The sequence below is a fragment of the Megalops cyprinoides genome, chromosome 12 (assembly GCF_013368585.1).
Source record: "Megalops cyprinoides isolate fMegCyp1 chromosome 12, fMegCyp1.pri, whole genome shotgun sequence".
NCBI lineage: Eukaryota > Metazoa > Chordata > Actinopteri > Elopiformes > Megalopidae > Megalops > Megalops cyprinoides.
This window is the reverse complement of record NC_050594.1, coordinates 35,035,580-35,061,336: the sequence shown is the minus strand read 5'-3', so window position 1 is coordinate 35,061,336 and position 25,757 is coordinate 35,035,580. Positions and strand designations below refer to the sequence as shown.

The 25,757-nt window shown below is 42.4% G+C and overlaps 1 protein-coding gene across 1 annotated transcript in view; it reads right to left on the bottom strand.

Annotated features, from left to right (window-relative positions):
- Positions 1-25,757, bottom strand: part of LOC118787344 (neuronal PAS domain-containing protein 3) — a 272,979-nt gene that overhangs the window by 170,855 nt on the left and 76,367 nt on the right. Inside the window, 1 exon segment of the mRNA XM_036542873.1 lies at positions 393-637. Coding sequence (XP_036398766.1) covers positions 393-637 — 245 coding nt within the window.

Genomic DNA, 25,757 nt, shown 5'->3' with positions numbered 1-25,757 from the left:
GCTTACTGGTGGTGGCCTACCTTCAAGAGGGCAATGGGCAAGGTTGGCAAGCTGAGTAACTCTACTCATCTTTTGTCTGTGTTAGCACTGAAAAGTCTTCATACAAACAGGGAAAGGAGAAGGGAGCCTGCTAATGTTACTGGTCACGGCAAACAACCAGTCCAAGCTTTGCAGTCCGAGGCTAAGGTTTTGCCAAAAACATTAGCCTTGTACTGCAAAATCCAGCCACATGCCTCATAAAAGGGAAGATTCAGAGTGACAAATTATGCTGCAGATGTGGTTGTGGTGAGGCAATTTCACCGCACTGGGGTCAGACAGCTTTGGCTTTGGCTTGCGCTAGCCTGGTTCCAGCTGAACAGAGGAGATGTGAGTGACACAGAGGGGGATCCTACCTTTTACTGAGGTGTTGGGGGGTGGGCCCTCTATGCGCAGGTTCCACGGAGGGTCCCCCTGGTTGGCAAAGTCCCTCATCTTCAGGTAGCTGATGGTGAGGCGGATGATGGAGGCCTTGTCCAGCTGGCTGGTGATGGCACCTGGGAGTGGCAGCATCTTGGCCAGCTCATAGAACTCGAAGTTCTCCTTCCCTCGCCGCGAGCGCGCCGCATCACGGGACTTCTCCTTCCTCAGAGCCTGCAACCTGAGACAGCAACCGGTGTCAGCCCATTGCTAACCTGGTCCAATCAGCATTCAACACAAACTTGTCTGGCCCAATCAGCAAGTGCGACAAACTTGAAAGTTTAGAACAAATTAGAACAAAATGGCACGCCATCAGCACACAAAACACATTCACCTGGCCAAACTGGTATGTACTTATTTGACCAAATCAGCATGTAGCACATACTCACCTTGTCAAATCACAACACACTCTGCTGGCCAAATCAGCACACAGCACACAATCACCTGGCCCAATCAGCACACAGAACACACTCAGTGGCTCAATCAGCAATCAGCCTTAGTGCCACTGATGTAAGGAGGACAGAGGTCATATGACCAGCTAAGTCACTGTTCCAACTGTCAGTGACTAGACTTTACCCCAGAGAGAACCCTCTAAGCAATTAATAAAGCCAGCTGAATTTAAAAGGTGAGTGGAAGCTCTGACTTGGTCTGGCCAGAAGTCTCAAGAGGCAGTGGGATGAATGACTTTTAAATTGCCACCTATACATAAGACATTACAAAGGTTTACATCTCCCAGCTGGTAAAACTGTTTTGAAGTTGGAGCTAAAACATGGCACCCAAAAAAGGTACACAGGCCCCAACAATGTTTCCAATATCTGAACTAGATCCCCCCCCCCCCCCCCCCCCCATAATAAGTTTCAGTCATTAAATACCTCCTACCTTCATTTTCTACTTCATTACAATGAAGGAAATTTTCAATTAACACTGCAAATGTCATCTGTCCTGTTGAAACATTAAAACACAACTTGTCACCATCTAAAATCTAATTTTGAAACAACCTGCTAAATGTTTTTAAAATCATTGGGAAATATTTTTATACAAACAAAAAACTATACTCAGTTCAGTTTTGACAATTTCCATGCTGTCAATGTCATCCAGTAACAAGGTAGCTACTGTGCAACAGGAAATGCTAGTATTTCGGGGAAATTCATCTTTGAAACAGACAGTAGCATGTGCTTCTCAGACCTCACTAAGGGCAATAAATATGTTTTTGTTATCTATAAAAACATGTCAAGGTCTAGGGTTCCATAGTGTTCATATGGTCATTGATTATACAGAATAAACCTGATTTTTTCAGTCATTTATGTAATCAATTAAAATTAATCACAAAAAGCAAGGAGACATTGAAATGATCAATTCATTATATCCATTATAGATGTGGGTTTCCACAAGGCTGTCCTTGCATGCTCAAAACACACAAATTCACAGCAACGCACTGAAACAATACAGACATTTGACTCAATGTTAGTGCTACTGCTGCTCGACCAAGACTGTGGAGCCAATTACAGAGCAGTCTTATCCAATCTTTATGAAATGCATTTTTTACTGCAACATCCTCTTGCATATTTCATATTGATTAGATAGAAGTAAAACAGATGTTACTATTGAACTGATCCAAGTTATCTGTAATTGTAAATGTATTTGTAAAATGTATTGTTGTTATGATACGATATTGAAACAAAAATGATATATCAATTATGACGTTCAGCAATGCTACAAAGGAACTGAACCTTATGGACCCAGTTTCACATTCATATATAACAGTTTATTACTGTTAGTAAGTTATAGTATGTGCAACAAATTCACAAATGTATAATATGTGTAACTGGGTCAGAAAAAAGTAAAAGCTGTAATAGTATCAAACAACAATCCTTTAATTCACCTTGATGAGAAATACCTCTGTAACTGTAGTCATAGTGCATTCTGTGCACCAAATATGTCCACAAGGTCATTTCAGCATGTGTTTCATATGTAATGGCTTTGTATGGTTTTCAGGGAAAAAAGCCTGGACTTTACAGCTCTAATACCGGTTAATACCAGGTATTCTTATTTTCCTCTTTATTTCTGAGCAGCAAGCCACACACTGGGGGGTGGGTTTGGGTAATTGCAAGTTGAAATTGCAATACTACAACATTTTTCGTACCTCGGATACACTACCATTTAATCTTGATGCAATTGTTACTTTACTGTTTGATCCTGGGTAATGAGCCTCACACTCTGGGGGAAGTACAGGTAACTGCAACTCAACGTTCCAATGCTACTACACTTTACCATGTTATTACCACTTTCTTATAAGCTCCTTAAAAATCTGTGCATGTACAGGCAATGACATAAGCAATGAATGTAAAATATGAGGACGACTTCTGATGTCAATTCAGCGGGAATCTGAATCCGCACCCCCCACCCACTCATTCTAAGCTCCTCTCTGCTGTAGGTAAACATCACCGCGAAGTGAATGTTTTCCACAAACCTGTGCAGGACACATAATGATTGTTTATAGAGATGAAATGCTCCATTCTGAGCTGCCCATCTCCTGCTGCATGTTATTTAATATCAAACAACCCACAGCCGCAGCCTCCACACTTCCAAAACGCAACTCCCAGCTATCCATACCGTTCATCATCTCCAGCCATATTGGATTAAGTTGGCAATAAATCACCCAAAGAGCTTCGAGTTCCCTACTGGTCGACACTTACATTAATTTTTTACCACCACAAATGCAAAATCGGTTAGAAGGGGTTTGAAAGATGGGGGTTGGAAAAAATCCAAGTGGATGAATGACGATGGGGAGTGGAGACAATTGTTTGCCATTCATTTTTACCAAACTTTTTAAGCTTTGCATTTTACAGAAAGCTAAATTGGTGCAATACAAAAACAGATATGACACAACAATGTAATTTTTAAAAAGGCTGTGGTGTTGCTTCTCCTTTCTCATGTATTGTGGATGGTGACGCAGCTTCTCATCTCTCAAGAGCGGCCCTGACAGTCCCCAAACTCATTGTGCCATTTAGCAATTCACAATGTTTGCAATTTGCCGATGAAAACTCGGGGAGCTCTCAGGCCGGGACCTTCACATGATAGCCGAAGAATCTCTCTGCCTTGCTAATGCAATGCTCATAGTTGTCATAATCAATTTATGTTAGCTTTTGTAAGCATCAAGAGTATAATAGGATAATTTCACTACCAAATATAGATGCACACTCTGCCCTTACATCTAAGTAGCAGATTGCTACTCTCAATCATCTCTGTCTCTCTGTAGCACAAGAAACGCACCATTTGATGGTCTACTGCTCAGACAATATATAAAGCTAGTTGTAATGGTTGTTTAGAGGCAAACTGCAACACACCAGCAGAATTTCATTTGTTCCGCAAACTTGAAAAGCATTATGTTGGCCTGCCAAATATTTCTTGATGCGCCAGGGTTGTGTGACCTTCATACCAGAGCCGTATTTATCACCTTCTACAGGAGCCAAACACTTAAAAAAAAATAGAAATGAAGGCGAAATTCAACCTAGCTTCTCAATGGCTTTTTAAGCACCTATCAGGAGAAAGGATGAGGGTGTTGCATTTTTGCAGACAAGGTCTTGCTCCCAGGTCAAGCTCCACACATGGCTAGTACAGTGGCCCTCCCCTTTCTTTGGTCCTGTGGAGAGTGTTGCACCAGTATCTGTGGTGCACAACTCCTTCCTCCAGCATTCTGCAGGACTAATAACACACAGCGGGAACCCAACATTTACAAATGACACTGCAAATTCAGAATCATGCGAGGACACGCTCAACCCACCTCTACAATGACACTAAGAAAAACTGTTAAATATTTACTTGGGAAAAGAGTGATTATTGCCCACACAGAAGGCGCCAGCGGGGAAATCAGGGCCCTGTGATTGCAATTATTGCGGGGGAATAAATTGCAATTGTCTCATTTCTCGCTTTTCTACTTGCATGGGAGGACAGGCTGTACTGGGCCATTACTGTACCCTCTGCAGGCACTGGAAGGGGACCATCTGAGATCATGTCACTGATAGAAATGTCATGCAGCACCACAGGCAATCCTTGTGCTCCATCATTAGATCAGCTTAGATGTGCTCTTCTAAACATATTTTATCATGGAAATTCAAACTTAAACCGGGAACTTTTCTCAGATGTTTTGAATTTAACTGAAATTAAAAAAGAGAATTCTGAGTGAATAACTTTTTTAAAAGGCTGTTTTCAATTTCCCATGGCTACAGTCTTTATGAATCTAAAGTATTACAAGTGCAACACAGATGTCTCAGCTCAACGCCAAACCGCTTCCTTCCACGGAAGGGTAGAGGAGAATGCCCCCACGGCTGGCCATTTGCAAGAGCCATTAATGGAAAGATAACCTTCCAGCGACGTACCTTGTCTGCAGCCTGGGACTTCTATTTACCAGATCATCTAATCACTCCACCATTCAACGTTGGGGGAACAAGAAAAAATATCAATTAAAGTAGCTGAAACTTCTGCAAATGATCATTTAGGATTGCAGTAATTGCTTTCATCAGGCTAGAAAAGCCAGCCAGAACAGAAATGTCACTTTAGATTAGTGTCCTCCCTCCTGAAGCAATGGATGACACAGCTGATAGAGGACTAAATGCCAAGACCAATCAATTGCTTTTGTGACTCTGCTGCTAGCTGCAGTAAAAGGAGGCCATTTTCTAGGATTTACTCTTCATTATTGTAAATGTTATCTCCTTGGTAACATAATTCAATTTCTCATCAACTTGGCCACAGTGCGTCCTCCCAACAAAGAGTGTTTATGAAAATACAATGCTGTCAGTTTAACACAAAACATGAGTTCTGTGCTATGAGCTAGAGGGAAAGTGTAAGGTGTTTTCAAACAAGAAACTCTGAGCACTGGCCTGCACTCCAGAGCGCAGAGCATTTAGCCTGGAGTCAAAATACATCTAGACGCATACGTCAATTTCCAAAAGGTCACACCTGGACTGCTGGAAGAAGGATCCCACTGACCAAATATCTGAGCATGTCCTCTTCATTGTAAATGAACAAACATGTGACAACCTAATGCAGTAAATCATTCACCTTCTATTATACCTTAAATCTACTGGCAAAGTGCCATGCAATCATGTCTTCGAACCTCAGAAGAAGAGTAAATCTCACTGCCACTTCTGAACCACAGGGGTTATCAGCTTGACTTCAGTGAGCCATAAAGGTACACAAACACCTACAGCTTTAAGTTGATGCTGTCCCCTAGCCCATGTACATTCTAAGAATTACTGCTGCCAGCTCTCCCAGTCTCCCTGGTGGCTTGATAGCCTTGAGAGATGACTGTGGGTGGCCATATGTGAGTGCAATGCCTTCATGGCCTACATCCATTACCACCTTTTCATTAAGATCCCTACAGATGAGGGATCAAACTCAACAAGATCTGGCCACAAATATTCAACATTACAATTGTGCTTCACACCCCGCCAAACAGAAAACTTTGTATTTTCCAAAGTTACATGTAAACAAAAAACAAAACATAAACCATCCGTGCTACTCGTGACTTGAAAAGCATGTTTCTTTGTGATGGGGTGAAAGCTTATGGGTGACAGCCATAACATTTGCAACAGCACCTCCTCATGAAACAGTTTTCCTGCCAGCTGAAATCCTACTGAACCAATGGGGGAGACACCCTTAAAAGATGGGCATTGTAACTTTCAGGTCTCGTTACGAGCACCGCGATACATATTCCAAGTACTCATAACAGCTTTCACTAATGGTTGCACTATGCTGAAATGTATGAACCTTTTAGCCTCATCTTCACATAAAAAAGTTTTACTACATAAATTTTATTAATGTGTTTTCTAAGTCCTCACAGCAGATCAGTATGTGAAGACTACACAAAGAACAGTTTGATAAGCCTACCTGTTGCTGGGGCACTGGTTGTCACTAAGTGTATGGTACGGATGGACACTAGTGGCATGAACACAATGGTGGAGTAACTACCAGACCTAATTGTGCTGCTCTGAAAATGCAACCCAGGCAAAGAGTAAGTAGTCTTTATTTTGGTAAGCGGGGCCCTTTAGCACTATGCTTAAAATGTGTGAGGTCAGCCCAGGCAATATCAAACACTGTCTTTTGAATAGGAACAAAACAAAGACCCAATGGGAAATGGAAAAAGAAAAACCAATAAATAAAACAAGAAAAAAGTGAAAATATGCAATACTTTATATGTTGGAGTTGTTGTTTTTCTACCTCTCACTGCGGTATTGAAGATGGCAAATGAAGCCAAAGAAAGAAATAGCCGCTGAAACACAATGGAGGTAAAATAAAGCAGGAGTGAGCAGCAAGGAGACTGCATTCACGGGACACGGCTCTCTGATTCACACTGATTATGAGTACCACGATGTGGGCAATTTGAAGAATAATACAGACAAATTATGCAGGATTAGGCCCTGCTGGTGGCGAATAAAACCCCTTTCGTGAGGAAGCAGACACCCTGCGCAATGCTGTATTATTCCATCTGCTGACACATGGTGGCGGCCTGGCTGACGAAGAAGTGGTGTGCCAGAGAGGGGGGGTCCCCAGAGAGAGCACCTTCCCGCATGGTCTGAGACGGCGGCACGCTGCCAGGCTGAGAGAGCAGTTTGGTTCATTTAATTTCTTTTTCTTGTGGCTGCATAACGGAGTGACATGGATGTGAAAGGAGAGAGGCATGAAGAGGGAAGCACGGTGGCAGACACGACACAGAGCCTCACGCAGGGGCCCAAAGCTTATCCTTTAATTCACACACCCTGAAGAGAGTGGCCTCAAGCACACACACACGCACACACACACTCACACAAAGCCTCTTGCTTTCTTCTGAGACACTCCGACCCCCCACTGTAACCATTACCCATTTATCTGTGAGTAGATTTAAACATCAAAATCTTTGGAAGCAGCTTTGATCAAAATAGCATCTTTTAATGGCTACGAAAAATACAGAAAAGGGAGAGTGGCATGGTTCTGGGAGCATGCTACACAGACTTTGCAGCTGCAGTGCTGCCATCAGCACATTGTCTTTTTGTTTACAGTCCTCATAACCACTAAGGTTCCACTGTCCTGCCTTCAGAAAGATAAACTCACTTCTTACACTAAGGCCAAACTCTTTCAAGCTGATCTGTGGGGCTCCTATGTTTTCCAGTCATTTGAAATTCACTTCAGCTCTACAATGCATCTTTGAGGACTGTGCTCTTAATTTGGCAAGACGACCATGAAAAATGTATTGACATGCTTTGTGCGTGTGGCCTCTATTCCTCACACAAAAAGAATAAACAGTTTACAATTCCAGCTTCAAACACCCACCCATAGAAAAATAAACAAACTACCGTTGGAAAGCGAAAAGAACACCTCAGAATTATGGATTATCATTTCACATGGAGATATGGACTTAGTTCAGTGTGGGGTTTCAACTTCAATAGTGTTCACGGCTTGCTGAAATTTAATAAAATTAATGAACGTTTACTCTACATTACATGCAGAATGTATGCAGAATGTAAGTCTTTCTGAGAGGACTCCTTTCCACAATTGGATTTGAACCCCAACCAAACTCACTTTTCAGTTCATGCGTATCTGTTCTGAAGACTAGCCATGCAATGAGCAATGTATACTTAATTCAACCAAGCACCATTACGATTCCAAAGCTTTCACAATTACCCTCTCCCTTTTTCCTTTTAAAAAAAATAATAAATTATGGGATTTCATTATGGTGTGAATCATCATCTTGTTGGACTTACCCAAAGAAACGTGCTTGAGTAAATAATCCATCATTAAACATGCTCAGATAAAAACATTTGGACAATGCAGAATATTTAATCTCTCACAACTTTCCAAAATAGCACCCACACTATAAGAAGTGAGATTGAAGTGAGACCGACCCTTCGAACACAGAACACCTTCAGAACGACTGCGAAACGTGGAGGGAGAAAACAGCCTTCCTGACATTAGCACCCATCATCACTAGACAAACTAACCAAGAGATTCGATACATTGCGATGTGCCCAGACCCCCAGATTCCGTATCCTTACATTGATTTATTTCATGCTTGAAACAGAGGAGAGATCAAATACTGTGGCCACATAAACATCAACAGAGTTTCCAGATATCATTTTGCATGCTAGCCTCGAAAAGATGGCTCACCATGAGACCTTGCACAGGTCTTGATGGTTTCAGTGTTAAATTCGGTTAAGCAGTGCTGCTGTACAGCATCGCCCTCACCAATATCCAGGGTAGGGGTCAGTGAATCCTACCAGGGGCTGAAAGAGTGTCTGATCTCTCATCAGGTGGGATGGCCAAGGAGGGAGTAACAGTGGGACAGGGGTGGAACATCTCACACAGGCTCAGCGCACCTCTTGTGTGAGGCTGTAGATTGAGGAGCTGAGGAGCGCCTCTCTCCTCTCCTTGATACTGAGCAGATGCTCGTTGGTGCACGAGGTCACCACGCTGCACCACAAAATTGCGACTAATATTACCACCAAGCACAGAAGGAGAAAAAGCCCTGATGAGTCTCTCTCTTTCTATCACACACACGTGCATGCGTACACACACATACATCATTTGCACGACAGTCATCAGCTCAGAGTGGAACAGAACTACAAATACATATGTGCACATGCATGCACACATACACGTATACACAGTGTCATGACCTCAAAGTGAAATATAACCTTGGTTAACCTTGTAATTAACACCCTTTCATATGTAATCACACAAGCACACAAAAACACACAGAAATGCAAAGAGCAGCTCAGAGACAAAGAAATGTTCCCAAAAAAAAAAAAAGACCAAGGGTCAAATCTGGAGAAGTATACCCATGAAACAGACACCCTACACAGACACAAGTCCAGTTATCTCTCTGGTTTGCTACTAAACAGGCTGAGTCCTGTGAATTCTCAATGTACAGGACCCAAGCTGTCCAAGCTCACAAGAATCAAGAATCAAAGTTTTATTGTCATATGCACAGTAAAGAAACAAGTTCCCTGTACAATGAAATTCTTTCTTTGCCTTTCACTTATGAGTGCAAGTCCTCCATCTTCAAGCTTCTTCCAACAATACAGGTTGAAGCCATCTTACTCACTCTCTCACTTGTGCGCACATGTTTTTTTTTAATCGTGTTTGGATATTCCTTTCCAAGATAAGGCATACTTATGCAGCACCGAATGTGACCCTTTTACGGGGTTACCTAGTTAAGTAACCTCTACGACCCTGAGGTCTTATAAAAAATTCACATCTATGCCATCTAACCTGGTTTAAACATGCAGAATGTGTATGCAATCTCATACGGCACACAAAAAAGCCCACAATTGGGCCATTTTCACTTTCTTCCCTATCTGCATCTTAACTTCCCTTCTTCCTTCTAGATCTGATATTCACTATTCACGGCCATCTGCAACCGTCAAATTCTGCGTTTAAAGGGTTGCAAACCAACCCTCCAACCAGCTAGTTAGCTAGTGAGCAGATTTTATTTTAATCCGGGAGGTTAGCTAGCCAAAAAATTTTATTTTTAGCCACTTTCCCATTAGCTGCAAAGAAAACTTGTGTGCTCTGCAGCTAAAAAACTGATCGTATTTTGTTTGGTGGCTAATTTGCCACTAAACTCCATCTCAGTGGTTAATTAGGCAACTTGCTATAAAATACAATGTATTTCTGAGAGAATCTGGAAATGGAGGAATTTTAAACTGTTTATTGTAAAATCAAAGTCCTTTCACACTTTACGCTTAAACGCAATGTGTACTTCAATTTAACATTATTAAATATTGTGCAATTCAACAGACAGTATATCTGTTGCACCTGGATTGTCGACTCTGAAATGAATAACAAAATAGTACAGCAGCAGATAAGTAAGGCACAAAGAAGTTCAGAAAAAAACTGTAGACCCCTTGTCTTTCTCCATTGATTACCACAATGAAAGACATTGAACTGATTCTTTAAAAAAATCCTCTGGTAAAAGGACTTACTTTGCAGTAGCAATTTATCAAAAACAAAAGCTTACCAACTATACTTATTTTTCAAGTAATTCTGAGGCAGCTGAGTTATTACCAAACCAGACTAAACTTAATCCATATTGTCTAAAATGAATCCTCAGCAATGACTCATTGATTTGTGTGCTGCTCAGATGCCTTAAGAGCAACCTGGAAAACGGCATATATTTCAACTAAGTCTTAAGCACAAATTGCATCGCCCTTTCATATTTTCTGCTCCAGTCTTCAAGTAATTTTAAGTACTGTGCATATTTGCAGATAAACCGTGCAGGGGACGACAACATCTGTCATTTATTGTTCTCGTCTACTTGCTTGCATGCTTGTACCCTGTTCCCTTATAATGCATTGAATTAATCACACCCTTTTACATTATGTCTAAGCTATCAGGAGATTACCTACTCTGCAGGCTTTTTACTTTTGGTCAATGCAAGTAAAACAAAGCAGGAAACGATTCACGGGGGATAGGCCTACGTTATAGAGCTTCCCACAAATGGGGGTCAGCAGACGCTGTGCTATACTGTACCAATACTTAAGGCAGCCTACCGCTTAGGTAGATTTGTTGCTGACAGAAACTTCCATATTTTAGCATGAAACGCAATAGTCGCGATCACTGTGTATTTTCAACTGACAATGCAAAAGATTTGTGTATTCATATCATAAAGGACCAGTAATCACCTACTGGCATACGCAAATAAAACCGCAAATCCACAAATAGAGCGTCTCGTGAATCGGCGTGCGCTCGAACACGTGCTGGAAGAGTAGTGGGATCCACATTGTTGTGAAACACCAACTCTTAAGATGTTCACGACACAAACAGGTGGCATTAACAGTGCCATTGTCAGCACAAATGTCAGTGATACAAAAACACGTTACTAAGTAAATATTCTCCGAATCAGTTCACACGTTTACTAAAATAGGTAGGCTACTATAACGGTTTAGAATGATATAAATATGAATGGATGTGAAATGTAGGTGAATGGAGGTAGCATTTTTTGTCAATGAGTTTGTTTTGTAATGGTGCCTTTGTAGTTCCTATAAACGGTGAAAGTTGAGAATCATGACAGGGATGCAACGCGTTTTACATGCTATGAACAAGCTAGCTCATTACTTTATGTGGCTGACTGAAAATAAACTAGGTAGCCTAGCTGCTGCCGCAGTGGCACTAGATTTAAACGATGCTCATGATTCTGGATCTTTCAAGCTAATTGCGTAACTGTACTGAACGCATTTTCCTAAGCAGCTCTGGAATAAGGATCGTCAGCCAAATTACGTTGTAACGTTACGTTGTAAATGTGAGCAACAAGCAGAAACCCACTACCAAACCCCACCCCCGCTATCAAGCTAGGAAACTCAGTTAAATTTTAGGGTGTTTTCACACTTGGTGCCTTTTAGCCCTCAAAACAAACTCAGAGCGGTAAGTCAACATTTTTTTGCGCATATGTGAACACTCCAAACGAACTCAGACCCCTCTGAAACGAACTGAACTGAAACCACCTCGGGAGGTGGTCTCAGTTTGGTTCGCTTCAAGTCCGCGTCTGCGGTTCGCTTAACCTGTGCATTGTGAACACGAAGCACTCCAGGTTCGCTTCGCCTTTTGCTACTGTACCTTAGCCCTCTAGGCTTGCCGTAGACACATGCACTGGAACACTCGTAAAAACAAAGAGACGGAACTAGGGCTGCTCGTAATGGCAAAAATCATAATCACGATTACTTTTATGGTGTCAGATTTATGTCAAAAGTCGCGAGCGCAGAAAACATTCTCGCACACAAAGCAGCCACCACGCGCGAGAGAATTTCTGCTTGGCGAGCGCTGGAGGGCATACGCGCTCGCGCGGGTTAACTCTGCTCTCGCGAATCGACCTGAGTTTTGACAATTTGGGGGCGGAAACCAAGGGAGGCACTGGACCTCTTATGATTGGTCACTTTCAACACAATCACACCCACACGACCTCCTTGAACCTTGATCGACAGCTTCCGTTAACTGAACGACAGGCAGACACTTTGTCCAGAAGCTTGTTATTTCAAACAACTGAGTCCTGACAACACGTATGGAGTTGAAGACACAGTGGACGGAAAAATGGCGGTAACACCTGAAGATTTACATGTAAGTGATACCGCTAGGTGGCTTCGTCTAACAACCCAGCAATTTACTTACGTTAACGTTACTTCTAACGTCTATTGCATGCAATCGGCTGAATGATAGGGGAAGCATAGCTAACGTTAATTAGCTAACGTTAGCTATTTACATGTTCCAGCCAAATTTCAGAGTAAGTAAATTGCTGGGCACACACATTTCAATAAACAATCCAAAGCAGTAAAGGTATGAGAGCTCCAGAGGAACTATAGTGTGAACAGCAAGAGGACTGAGGCCCCATCAGAGCTGAAGTGGACCAGAAAGAGAATTTATTATTATGAACTCACAATGTGAATGCAAAAAGAACTGAGTCCCTCTTCTGTTGGTCCACTTTTTGGTCCACTTGAAGAGGACTGAGTTTGGTTCGTTTATAAAGGACTATATGGGAAAACACCCTTAAACTCACAGTCAGAGATCAGTCAAATTTCAACATTACAGATAGCTATCTTATGGAGGCCCAGACCGGCCATGCTTGCAATTATTTTTTAATGCCATTATCTTGAGATCACGAGTTAATTATTTCGTTATCTTGAGAAAACAAAAGGCCGATTTCTCAAGATAATAAGATACGAGGGGACAGCCCCTACCTACCTCCAAGAACTCATCCAGCCCTACACACCAGCCCGACCCCTGCGCTCAGCAGCAACTGGACGCCTTGCTCCTTGCACGGTCAAGGCAGGAGGTGCTCGTTCTGCCAGACATCAGCGTTTCGCCTACATCACTCCCCAGTGGTGGAACGAACTCCCTGTCCTGCTATGGACAGCTCCTTCACCCCATTCCTTCAGATGGGGCCTGAAGACGCACCTCTTCAGACTCTACCTGGACTGACCCAGCACACAATTGCTGCCCCCACCCCCCCCCCCCCCTAATCAGTGCTGTCGTAAATTGCTGTGCTTTTTAAATTGTTTCTTGTTGCCACCTTTACCCTGACGCTCATTGCGCCGTTTGAAGTTGTTGAAGTTTGCTGTTTGAAGGTGTATCGTATTAGTTGCCCTATACGCTGTAGTTATACAAATCTGATAGTACTGTGTCCTCAAACAGACCTTGCTCTCAGCTGAGAACTGTCTCATTGTGGAACTGTACACATCCTGTCCCCGTACTGTCGCTATACTTACTGTATGCACTTTTGTAAGTCACTTTGGATAAAAGCGTCTGCTAAATAAATAAATGTAAATGTAAATAATTTATCACGAGAAACCAACTTTTGTTTTCTCGAGATCACGGGATAATTATGGAGAACTCGAAAATGAGTGTCTGGTTCATTTGATCACACGTGACCACTGAAGTGCACTCGCCTAGTTGCAACCATGCTAGTCTTCTCCTTAAATGACAAGGACTGATCTGAATGTTATCTCTAACAGAAAGACACAATGCAATTTCTGCCTGTGTTAGACTAGACTGAGGTACAGTTTGATGTGTTGATCAATAATGGATACTCCTGACATTTTCATCTTAAATCAGTTGCTACAGTTGACAAGATGCCATCTATGCATGCTGGCATGGCACTGCTGATCTCTGATAAACATATGCAGAGGTGGACACCCCGGCTTCAAAAAGTAAAAATCCTGCCACGTATTTGTTCCACCCGTGCGATACACTAGCTGAATTTAATTAGCACAACTCTTCAGCCAGGTAGAGGAACTAGTGAAATCACCTTGTTTAGTGAATGGCTAGAACAAATACATGGTAGGACTTTTACTTTCTGAAGCCAGGGTGTCCACCTCTGATTATAAGTAATAAGAGGAAACGACCTTTTGTTTTCAAGTGATAACGGAATAATTAACTCGTTATCACGAGAAAAACGAGCTTCATTATCTCGAGATAACAAAATAATTAACTCGTGATCTCGAGATAAAGGCATTAAAAAAATAATTACAAGCACGGCCGTTCTTGGCTTCCGTACAGCTAGCAAGCTAGCAAGAGTAACTTTACATCAGCCTTATTTTCTGTTTAGCTGGCTAACAAACCCACTTTACAAGCAAATGATCTTATGTTTCAGCCTAGCTACTAAGGAGCTAGGTAACTGCCTGAAAGTAAAATTAGCCAACTAGGCTTCTAAAATACATTATCAAATGGTCTTGCTTTTCCATCAAAACCACTACAGCGAGTTTTGAATATGTGATTCAAAGCACTGTAAGAGGTGGATGGGTTCCCACTGACTACAATGGAAACGCTAGTAGCTTTTTCTACAAGCCTATTCATGCCTATTCACTTTATTCATAACATAAAAGTGCCTGCACTAAAGAGTTGACACTCACAATTGTAGCTATATCTACATTTTTTAAAAAATTTGTTCAATAAAATATTCTTGGTAGACTTCAGAGCCTTATTTTTTGAAGTGTGACATTGCTTTTGCCAGAGGAAAGTATCTGAGAAATGTTTCTGTAGACTGTTGAGGTTAGACTGCTGTATAAGCATTATTATTAATCTTTTGGTTGGCCATCTAGACTTCAGGTACAATCTAGGTGCAGCCTACTGTAGGCCATCAGTTTTCTGCCAAAGCCACAAATTGCCTTGCAGTAGGCTACAATCAACACGTGGCAATTGCCTGACTATAAAAAAGCACCAATGGTGTGATGTATAAACTGGAGGTACTGGATGATGTAATGTGGCTAGAAAATTCAGATGGAGAAGAAGAAAAATAAGATAAGAACATGCAACCATTTTATGGTCCAGTGAGACCATATCCAAATTCTGTATGTGCACCCCTGCCGCCACCATCCATCCCCTGTGGGAGGAATGCTGAGAGAGTTCAAAACTGGCAATGACGTGTGCTCAGAGCAGCACATCCCCTGGCCATCTGGTCCACCCAGGCAGATGAAAGAGGCAGAGGGGATTACAGAGGGAACCCTTCAGGAGGAGGCAGCATATGAGACTGACTGCCTGACCACAGGCAAGGGGCAGCTCTGAGCAAAGCAGCACTGTTAGGGATGCAGTTTCCATGAAAAAAGTCCTTTAGGTTCACTGTTATTACTCTCTACACCATGGTTTCTCCTGGTGCTGCGTGGGGTATTTGTAAAACCAAAACTAACTGAATGGTGTGTGCTTATCTAGTCTAATAAAGAGCAGTATCCACTTTAATCTCAGTTAAAATACAGTCATGTATATACCTCCATTGTCCATTGGCGGAGGTGTATTTCAGTTGGAATAAACAGGTTTTGTCTGATGGAATATTATGTTCATGCATACAGACATGCGTCTTTTTTTCCATCTGCAGCTAGCAACTGACTGAAATGGCACAGGCCACTGATGGGGACTGTGGATGACATTCCCATGGTGTTGGCTGTTGGATCCTCGGGGGAGGGGGGGTGTAGCAGTGCTGGGTGGTCCTGCTCAGACGCTGAGGAATAGGGGTGTCGGTGGTGATCTCTTGTTGGCGTGTAATTAAGAGCCCTGTTTGGAGTGACGGCAGCGGCGCGGCTCAATGGATCACCGTGGCACCGCAAATCCTGTTAGCTGTGAATAAACCCATTCAGGGCAGCACAGGTAAGCCCGCTGCAATGCGATTACATGGCAACCGCGCCGCCTCAAAGCCAAAAAACGGCAAACTGAAAACCTACCGTCGCTTCACCTGCATTAGTGAAATGGTATTCTGCCGAGGGGAAATCCTGTTTAAATGTCTGACTTGGATGGTGAGAGGTTGAGTCTCTGCTTTTGTCTGGGTTTCTACTGAGAGGAGTCTGATTCAGTTTCAGTAGGAAAAGGGGAACTGACAGAGGAACACACATTTCCAGAACTGCTTGTTTGTGAAGAGGTATGTCGTGCACATGGATATGGAAAGATAAACCCAGCAATTTCTATATACTCATGTAAACATGCAGTGAAAAGCATATTTGTTTATAATGTTAAACCCATATAGGTACACTGCTGTAAGAACTTGCATTAATAATTACCAACAAATGTTAAATGATGACATTTTTGTGATTAATTTACATTGTGTGAAGGGCTATATCCAGTAATTACAAAACTCCCAAGAATCTAGTGCTAAATATCAATCCCAAAACAAAGTGATTATGCAAGTGAAGTTCCTTTCGGGTACACACTATAACTTGAGATTGTGTGCTGCAGGGCTTTTAATGATAAATGAGCCAATTCACACCTGTTCTCTGATAATGTGCAAGACGCACTGAGATGCTTGCAGAACCCAATGCGAGGATATGTGAGTGGTGCTTCAGCATGACTCTCAATGTACTGTATTCTTACTGAATTTAGAATTACTATCTGTGCTTTTCATATTGTCTATGGCTGAAAGCACAGATGCCAGCTCTTAGATAGACTGTTTTAATTTGCAACTAAATCACCTATTTTGTAAGCTATATAGTCTCAAACCTTGGCATGGGTGGATTGTCAAATATCTGTTGACTGTAACCTGCATTACACAATAAAATGGTTCAGAACGTACACAAAAGATAGCCACCCAGAAGCCTGGGGATTAGACACATTGTTGTTAATAATTAATGTGACAGGTTTCAGTGGTAGGGAAGTGCATTGCTTGGATGGAACAGCTATAATAGAGAGGAGCTTTAGCCTAGTGCCTACTGCCCAGAGTACTGCACAGGGAATGCAGTTCAGCTTGCAGTCTGTGGATAGCCGCTTGACTGCGCTGGACATAAGCAGTTCAGCTTGCATAGAGCTTGCAGGAACACACCTCCTTCTGGCTCCTCCCATCTGCAGATGGCTCCAGTCCCCTCTAATGCATTCATGGAGAATAAGATGAAAACTTCACCAGTTTCACTTGTATTTGCCAAGCAGATGCCTTTACTTCAATTGTTTGCTTTTTCTCCATGTCCATTCATGCAACTGGATATGTTACTAAGGTAATACTGGGTAAGCACCTCATCTAACGATCTACATAAATTTAGTCTACAAAAATTAAGTTACAATCTTAGGTTCTTAAAAGTGTAATTTCATCACAGATTATAAAGGCTGGAATTCTCGGAACTGGAATTGGATTGGAATGGAATTCTTAGCTGCATTCTTAGCTTGGTGGTGCATGCTGGGAACTGGAGGCTAAGAGGGTAAATTCTGAGGGGATGACTGTCCATTTCACCTGAAATGTTATAAAATAATATCTCCATAAATGTATACATTGCCCAATTGTAAAACAAATACTTATTAGTTGGTTGAAGTATCCTGATTCACTGGAGAGGGATTCCAGTGCCACATCGAGTGAAAACACAAGAACGAAAGTGCCTCAGAGACGGTAAACTCTAGAGTAAGTAACAAGTCTAAATGTTTTTTGCAAACCACATGATGGTGAACAGCCTGGGTCAGTTACATGACTGGACTTGGGGAGGAAAAAATATCTGGACAGTGAGCAAACCGGATTCATCTGGCTCCCCATGGACTGTGGGAGTCTCAACAACTTCACTGTAACTGCAGAAAGTCTGGCAAGAGTGGGAAACAAAAATAACTTATCTTGCCTGCCACCAGTCTCTAATTTTAACAGTTTTCTGTCACATTTAAGCAAGAATAAGAGAGCAGAGTGGGAGCCAGCAGAGCACCTGGCCTGATAAAGAGCATTCGCGCACCCCTCTGGGCTGCAACCTTGGGGCTGCGAGCACGGGGTGGTGCACGATGCTTCCTACGGGCCCCCGTGTATCTTCGCAGGGCTTTCTCTTCAGCACGACGCAGCCACTTTAAATGCGGAGCATTGGTAAATATGTGAATGGGGGAGATTAATGAAGCAGAAACCAAATGCCCTCTATTGACAATAGATATGGGAAATGAGCGTGGCGAAACAGCAGCCACAATCTCCTGCTCAGCTGCGCCAGGGCCCGGCCGCATGAACCACCGCTTTCAGGACACACTCTCCCTCTCATTAACGCACACAAACTGGAGCCGTCTCGCCCTCCCGCATGCTGCACTGCTCCTATTGTGAGACAGAAAGGCATCTCATCCACATTTCAGCCTGGGCCTTTTCATCCTGCTGTTGAGGACTATATTGAGCAGTGAATTGGTGAGTATTAGCCTCAGAATGCAGGAATGCACCGGGATGGGACAGGAGGAGGAGACGGAGGAGGAGGAGGTAGGGGATGGAGGGGTGGGGGGTAGTGCCTTGTCTGGGGGCACCATCCATGGTGCAGTCAGACCTCTGCTGTTTGATGGAGAGCATGAGGAATTGCAGTACAGTGTGCGAGAGTACATATTTATATAGCAGTGGGCACAAAGCGCTTTTGGCTGTCAGGTGGCCAGGACTCCGGAATCACTGACCATGCAGTTTTGGGGTTTTTGGTGTCAGATTCTCAGGTATGACAGCATCAATGTTCCCACAAACCAAGAATTTCACTGAGACTTTTGCTAAGCAGAAATGATATAAAGCGCGGGAAATTTTAGGCAGAAAAGTAGTGGTCAAACATTTTGTTAAATAACCTAACTTTGAAGATGCTGATAGCTTTTGTGGTTTGATACCCATATTGATAATACACACAGTTTTACCAGACATCTTAAAATGCAGGAACACACATCTTAGGACCTACCTCCTGCTTAATCTAACATCCCTTTTATTCTACCACCACAGAAACCCAAACAAAAACTCACATGTACTTGCATCCTGCTCAAAAATGTCTCTATCTCTTCAGCCAATGAACAGCGATGGGCTGAGTTTCACCAGGAAAATAAGGGGCATGGTTTGATGTTCTTCAGCCCCTGGTGGGCTCAGCAGCAGGCCCCTGGTGGGCCCAGCCTCATCCTCTGCACCGCCATCCGCCTCCTCCCTCCCCCAACTCTGATAGGGTAATCACTGCTCAATCAGAGAAATTCTACAGTACAATGGTAATTTTTTCTCACTTTTCTCTCCTCACTGTCAGCGCCAGGCACCTGCTGCAGCCACTGAGGCGGAACAGCTCAATATTAGCTCTGAAATTAGCAGCGGTCCCTAGTTAAGGACTTGGCACACTCAAAGCGGGGACAGACACTGTTAATGCCATATAAGCCCCCATCACCTGGGAGCTGTGCAATTACTTGAGCCAGCATCTCTTGTTCCTTGCTCCTCAAGATAGCTGGCAAAAACAGAGCTGACAAAGAGAGACCACTCCCTCCTATCAGCAAGCACTCTGACACCAGTCTACAGCACTGAGAACCTGCCTCGCAGCAGAGAGAGGCCAACTGCAAGTGACTGATTCTAGGGATTATCTGTGTGAAATGGACACATGATGATGAATATTCAGGTAGAAGCGAAGAACGGGGGGAGGGAAAACACACGTATCATATTTTAAGGGAATACTCTGCATTTTTACCATGTTTTAAATCTGGAATAAAGAGTTAAATATGGGTGTCATTGTTTACTGCCTGTTAAATGGTGAATTATGTATGACTCAGATCTTAAAGAAGCTCATTACAAACACTTACATCAGCAGCTTTGTTTTGCTGATGACATCAACATCAACAAAACTGGTGTGTGATCCAGGAAGTGCAGGTGCCAGGGCAGCATCTTGTCACTAGGCTCAAGTAATGGCAGATAGCTCTGGGTTCAGAGATACAGATGCCCCAGCCTAAAAAGAAATTTGCTCAGGTCTCTCCACACATGTTTTGGGCATATATTTTAGTTGTGCAAAGATAAAACACAAAAACTAAAAATAAGACTGTACATGCATGGAGGAATAAAAGCAATTTCATTTCTTGCAACCATTACTTCCTATCCTGGGTATAAACACAATCAAGGGGGAAAAAAAGCATTCCTCTGATAAAATTATGCACAGCCAAAACTTGTTACCAGAAGCAAGGTATGTCACAATAAAATGTAAATGACAAGGCTTACTGAAGTGGGTGAGCTGTGTTGGGAGAGCTACTTTTGGAGAAGTAAATCTTTTGGTAAGAGAACTAATGTTAATAACCCCAAGGCTCTGCTGACATTGTATGCATTATAATTACAATAGCGTCCAAAAAACATATGTAGAGAAATATGAACTCCCTGTGGGGTCGGTACTCAATCATTCTGCTCAGCTGAGATACTCAGCACTGCTTCCCTCTATACTATGGGAAAGGAGAACAGGGAAATACTGAGCTTGCAGAGACAAACTTAGTGCTAATGCAGGCTAAAAGCTTCACAGGGCAAACAAGAATGCTAAAGGAAAGATACAGGACGAAAAACAAAATGGCTAAGAACTGAAGGCCAGTACACTGTGCATTCTGAAGCTAGCTTTCTTCAGATGCACAATGTTGCCTGAAGAGGAAGAACATCAAAAAATGTTGTCTTTTTAAGCCTCAAAACAAATTTGCCATCTCTTCTTGTTCACCACCACTAAACCTTAAATTCTTACGCTTAAATAATAAATTTGTGTGTGTGTGTGTGTGAATATGACACATTGCGCTTGTCTGATGAAGTGAATGGGGTCATTCAACTCATTTTTTATGTAAAAAAATTAAATGAAATACTTTATGAAAAAGAGCAGAGTACTGGAAGAAATTAGTAAGGAGCTGATCATCTCCAGAGCTGAAATATATTTCATTGACCTTCTGGGAAGATGAGACCCATAGCCCTACCTGACCCCTGACCCCTAACCCTGACCTACAGGACCTTGGATATGACAAACAAAAAAACGGACATTAACGACTGACGCTAACAGGAGATTTGCCCACAAGCCTCCCTACACCCCACACTGCCCACATGGCTCTAGGCGATGGGGAGATTAATACATTAACTGCTGTCCCTTTGTTATGGATGATTTCTACTCCCAGAAATGGATTTGGATGACTTCTTGCTGGGAGACCAAAGCACGCTTGTAGCAAGCCTGCTGTGCCTCGCAAAAAAGCAACTCTCAGCCAAGACATCTAAATGAGGAAATCACAGAGGCTTTTATTCTGCAGCTCAGTTCAGACTTCCATACTTTTGAAGTAAAGTCCAAAAAGTACTTTGACATCATTCCATTCTTTAATTGCAGACACACTTATCTGGCAATACTTAAATTGCTTTCAATTTACATATTACAGCACACACATTCCAAACTGATTACCCTGCTAACAGGTGCAACAGAGCTGAGGTCTGAACCCCTAAACCCCAGGTATCAATCTCAATATGACTCCACACACTTTTATTGCATTTACTTGTTTAGTAGACAGCCTTATTCTGGGTGAATTATGGGACTTACATCTCACATGCCTGTTTATACAGATGGATATTTACTGAAAGCTATTGAATACATTCAGTATACTGCTAAAGGGTACAAAAGCAATGCCGCACCCTGGATTTTAGTCAAAATGTTTTGTCGCAAGTTCAGTTCCAGAAACCCCTAAGCGTAACCCCAACCCATTTCCATGTCTCTTTGCTTTACATATATATGTTTTGGAGGCAGAGGTTGCTGAACCCAATGGTGTTCCAGCGATCTGCAAAGAGAGCCTCTTCTCACACAGCAGCTGTGTGGCCTCCATCATGGAGATGGGCAGTGGGAGGCTGTGTCATGGCTGCCCATCGTCCAGGGCACATGGAGGAGGGATGGGGGAGGGAGCAGTGGGGAAGCCTTGTTTGCTTCCCTCCCCAACTAATGATCCATAGATCTCCTTAACCTGGAGTGGCCTGTAGAGTGGCTGCAGCCTCTCCACCCCTTTCCCTCCACGCCTCTACCCTCCGCCCGGTCGAGCGTGGTGGGAGAGGCAGCCCGCGCCAGCCACGCCGGCATGATCAAAGTCGGCAACAATAGACTCCTCACGGGGTCGGCTGCCGACAACCTGTACAAGATTTACGCCTTCAATAATGAATGAACTAAACACCTTGAAGTAATTGGCTGCGCAGAGCCCCCTCTCCCCGCTAGAGAGCTTGTTTGTACAAAGCAAAATAAGCCTAAATAATTGATGCGCAATGCAGTGCTTTCTCGGGCTGCCTTGATTCTGTGCATGCTCCAAGTTTGGGCTGCTGTCCTGATGGTAATCATTGTTTAGGAAAACAAAAGGATGGAAGAGGAGAAAAGAGGAGAAGAAAAAGAGGAGTAGAGAGGGCTCTGGCAATAACAAAATACAATATCGCAAAACAGCTCTCTCCTCAAGGCCTGCTACGACCTGACTACTGATTCATGAAGGTCTCGGATACACAAAAATGATAATCGTGAAAAATGCACGCCCAGACAACTTGCCACTGAGGGCGGTCGTTTGATGCCTGTTCTTTGCACAGATAAGGTCTTGCTCTGATGTGCTGTATGTCTGTAAAATTGCTCTCGCCCGCTTCCCTCCCCTTCTCAATAGCAGTCATGGTGAATTTACACTAAAACAGGGAGTTGGAATTAACCCTGCAAGAGGAAAATGCCAGCAGATTGCAGAATGGCACGATCACTGCTCGCTCACAAGATGGGACTTCTGCTTGGAAGTAGCCACCTGCTTTTTGGTCTTCTGTGAAAAGACTGATCACCTTTAAACAGCAAATCTATGTTTGTATACCTGAGGTGGGAGTTAATTACGGCATTCATTACAGGGGACATTTGAATTCATTTAACATCAAAGGCAATGGCACAGTGCGAATAGCTGTCCTGGGGAAGGCATGTGAAAGGACTGCTAGTAATCTGAACTCCTCCTCTGAGCTGGTGTTTTTAACACATTGACTGCAATTCTAGTCTCAGAAAATCATTATCATTGTTATCCACATATTAATATTATTGTTGCTGCTCACGTTTAACAACAAGATGCACAAAATATCAAAAACCAAACTGACTGTTTCTATAGCAGTTCCTTGAAGAAGTGCTGCACTACAGAAGAACATGGCTCCAGTTCTGCTTAAGGGATATGGACAGCTCTCCTTTACTCAGTTCTATTTGTTATTTATTTATTTACCTTTATTTTACCAGGAAGTCCCATTGAGAAAATCTCAAAAATCTCGTTTACAGGAGAGACCTGGCCAAGATAGCAGCCATACAAGCTCACAACATATTAGAATTACAACATATACAACATAAAATACGACATATACAACATGATATACAAAAATCCACAACAAAAAAACAGCTATTTAAACTCAATGGCCTCTCAAGAAAAACAACCACGTCTCATTGACCACATCATTCTTTACGATTTCTTTTACTTAAATTTATCTATGGATATAAATGTATCTAATTTCTGCAGATTATTCCATGTCCAAGGTGCATAGTAAGAAAGTTTTCCCCAGATCTGTCAAAACCCGGGGTACATTAAAAAGCAACCACCTGGAGGAGCGTAGCTGGTAACTACCCGAGCTGAGGCAGGGGTAGTTACCAGCTACCAAGGGTACCAAGGGTACAGTGGTAAGCTGGAAGTTTACCCACTATCGCTTTATAGATAAAAATATACCAGTGCTGTTGTCTGCAAGTGGTCAGTGATGTCCAGCCCACCAAATCATAAAGAATGCAATAGTGAGTAAGAGACTTTGCATCTGTAATAAAACGTATTGATGCATGGTGCACTGAATAAAGGCAAAATGGAGGAGGCTGCATGCATATGCAATATATCACCATAATCGATCATAAGCAGAAAATTTCTGATGGACCATGGAACATAGAGGCTATAGGGTATTGGGAAAGGCTGATGGGAAATGGAGGTTCTATAGGCTACATGGAGGGGTTGGTAGGATACACAGGCTCTACAGGCTACCAGGAGGGTTTGATAAGATGCACAGGCTCTATAGGCTACCAGGAGGGTTGCTGATGGGTGTTTCTGGCTATGTACTCATTTGTCTCTGTGGCTCCACTGAAGGAAGTAGCTTAATGAGCTTCTAACGAGAACTTCTAATCTGATACGGGAGAGAGTAATTATGCAATTGTTTTTTAAAGACTATCACGAGCGATTAAGAAAGCAGGAGATCATGCAGCTGTTGGGGGGGGGGGGGGGTGTAGTGAGGGGAGGCTTTTGTCAGTTTCTGTCAGACCTTCTGCTCCGATGAGTATCACACAGAAGGGGAGACAGACCACACTTACAGAGCAGTTTCTTTTTTAGACTGAGTGAACTGTACAGCCCCACAGAAAATGTCAGATGCCTATTGCCTATGCACTATGCATCACTAAATAATTAATATGGCACTGACATAACAGCACAAGGAACCTTCAGCATGAATTCCACAGCTACAAAGTTAGCCTCTGAGGAGTAAAGTATGTCCCTGTGCAGTGATTTTGTTTTAAAGTTTTCAGGATTTTGTAGTGTAACCTGCAAAAACTAAGCTATGCAGATTTTTACAGCTCAGTTCATACCTTAAACCATAAAAATAACTTTCACATGTTCATATAAACAGTTCAAACATGAATATCACATTGTTTTTGAACTTTTCATTATTTTGCTCATCACACAGCCAAAGTTGAATTATGCGATGGCCAGTGTCCATTTTTCATCTGTAAAAAATCTAGAAGATAAACAAGAAAAACTTGCCCTGGAAGAGCAAGTGACTGACCATTTATTTGTCATTTATGTAATGCTTTAATCTTGAAGCCTGATACTGATGCTGATGATGAACATGCTGATGCTGATGAAGATATTTCAGTGCTCTTGATGGTAGAAAAAAATTGAGCGAAACAGAACTAACTTCTTAATTCTCTGAAAAAAATGCACATCTAGCGCTAACATTCAGCCTCAAACGAGACTGCAGCTGTTATTCACATATGAGTCTGAAGAAATCAAAGTTCCCTTAAAAGCACATATATGAGTTGACCAAAATATGCATGTGCCAGTAATACAAGATGCATAATAAAATGATAAAGATTGGTTACATTAATGTTAGTTTTGTAGGCTGTTTGTGTGGCCAACGCATTGATTGGTCCTCTGGTAAAAGTTGGAATTCATTTGTGAAAACTGGAGCATCAGTCAGACCCCTGAAATGTGAATGACATCATCCCAAATTCAGGCTCTCTCAGCAGATAGTTCAAAAACAAGACCTTTCAACAATGATAAGCATTACCACAAAAACACATGGGCTTGTTTGGATTAACCATTACCATATGCAGCAAATAAACATCAAATTAATACAAATATGAAACGAGTTTTGACTAAATGAGGCCACCAAAGACATAAACAAAGCACTGAGATCTTTATTAAAAACATATTACAAACCACACCATTTTACACAAATCAAGTGCATACGAAATACGTAATTTTAGAATAGGACAATTCTGTACCTAAGAACATTTCTCAGAGATGGCATATACATGGTATGATAAATGTCTGTGATTTCAGAAATAATCAGGACAGCAGAATCATTTCTTTGGCAGGAGAAGACGATGCATGCGAGCGATATTGGG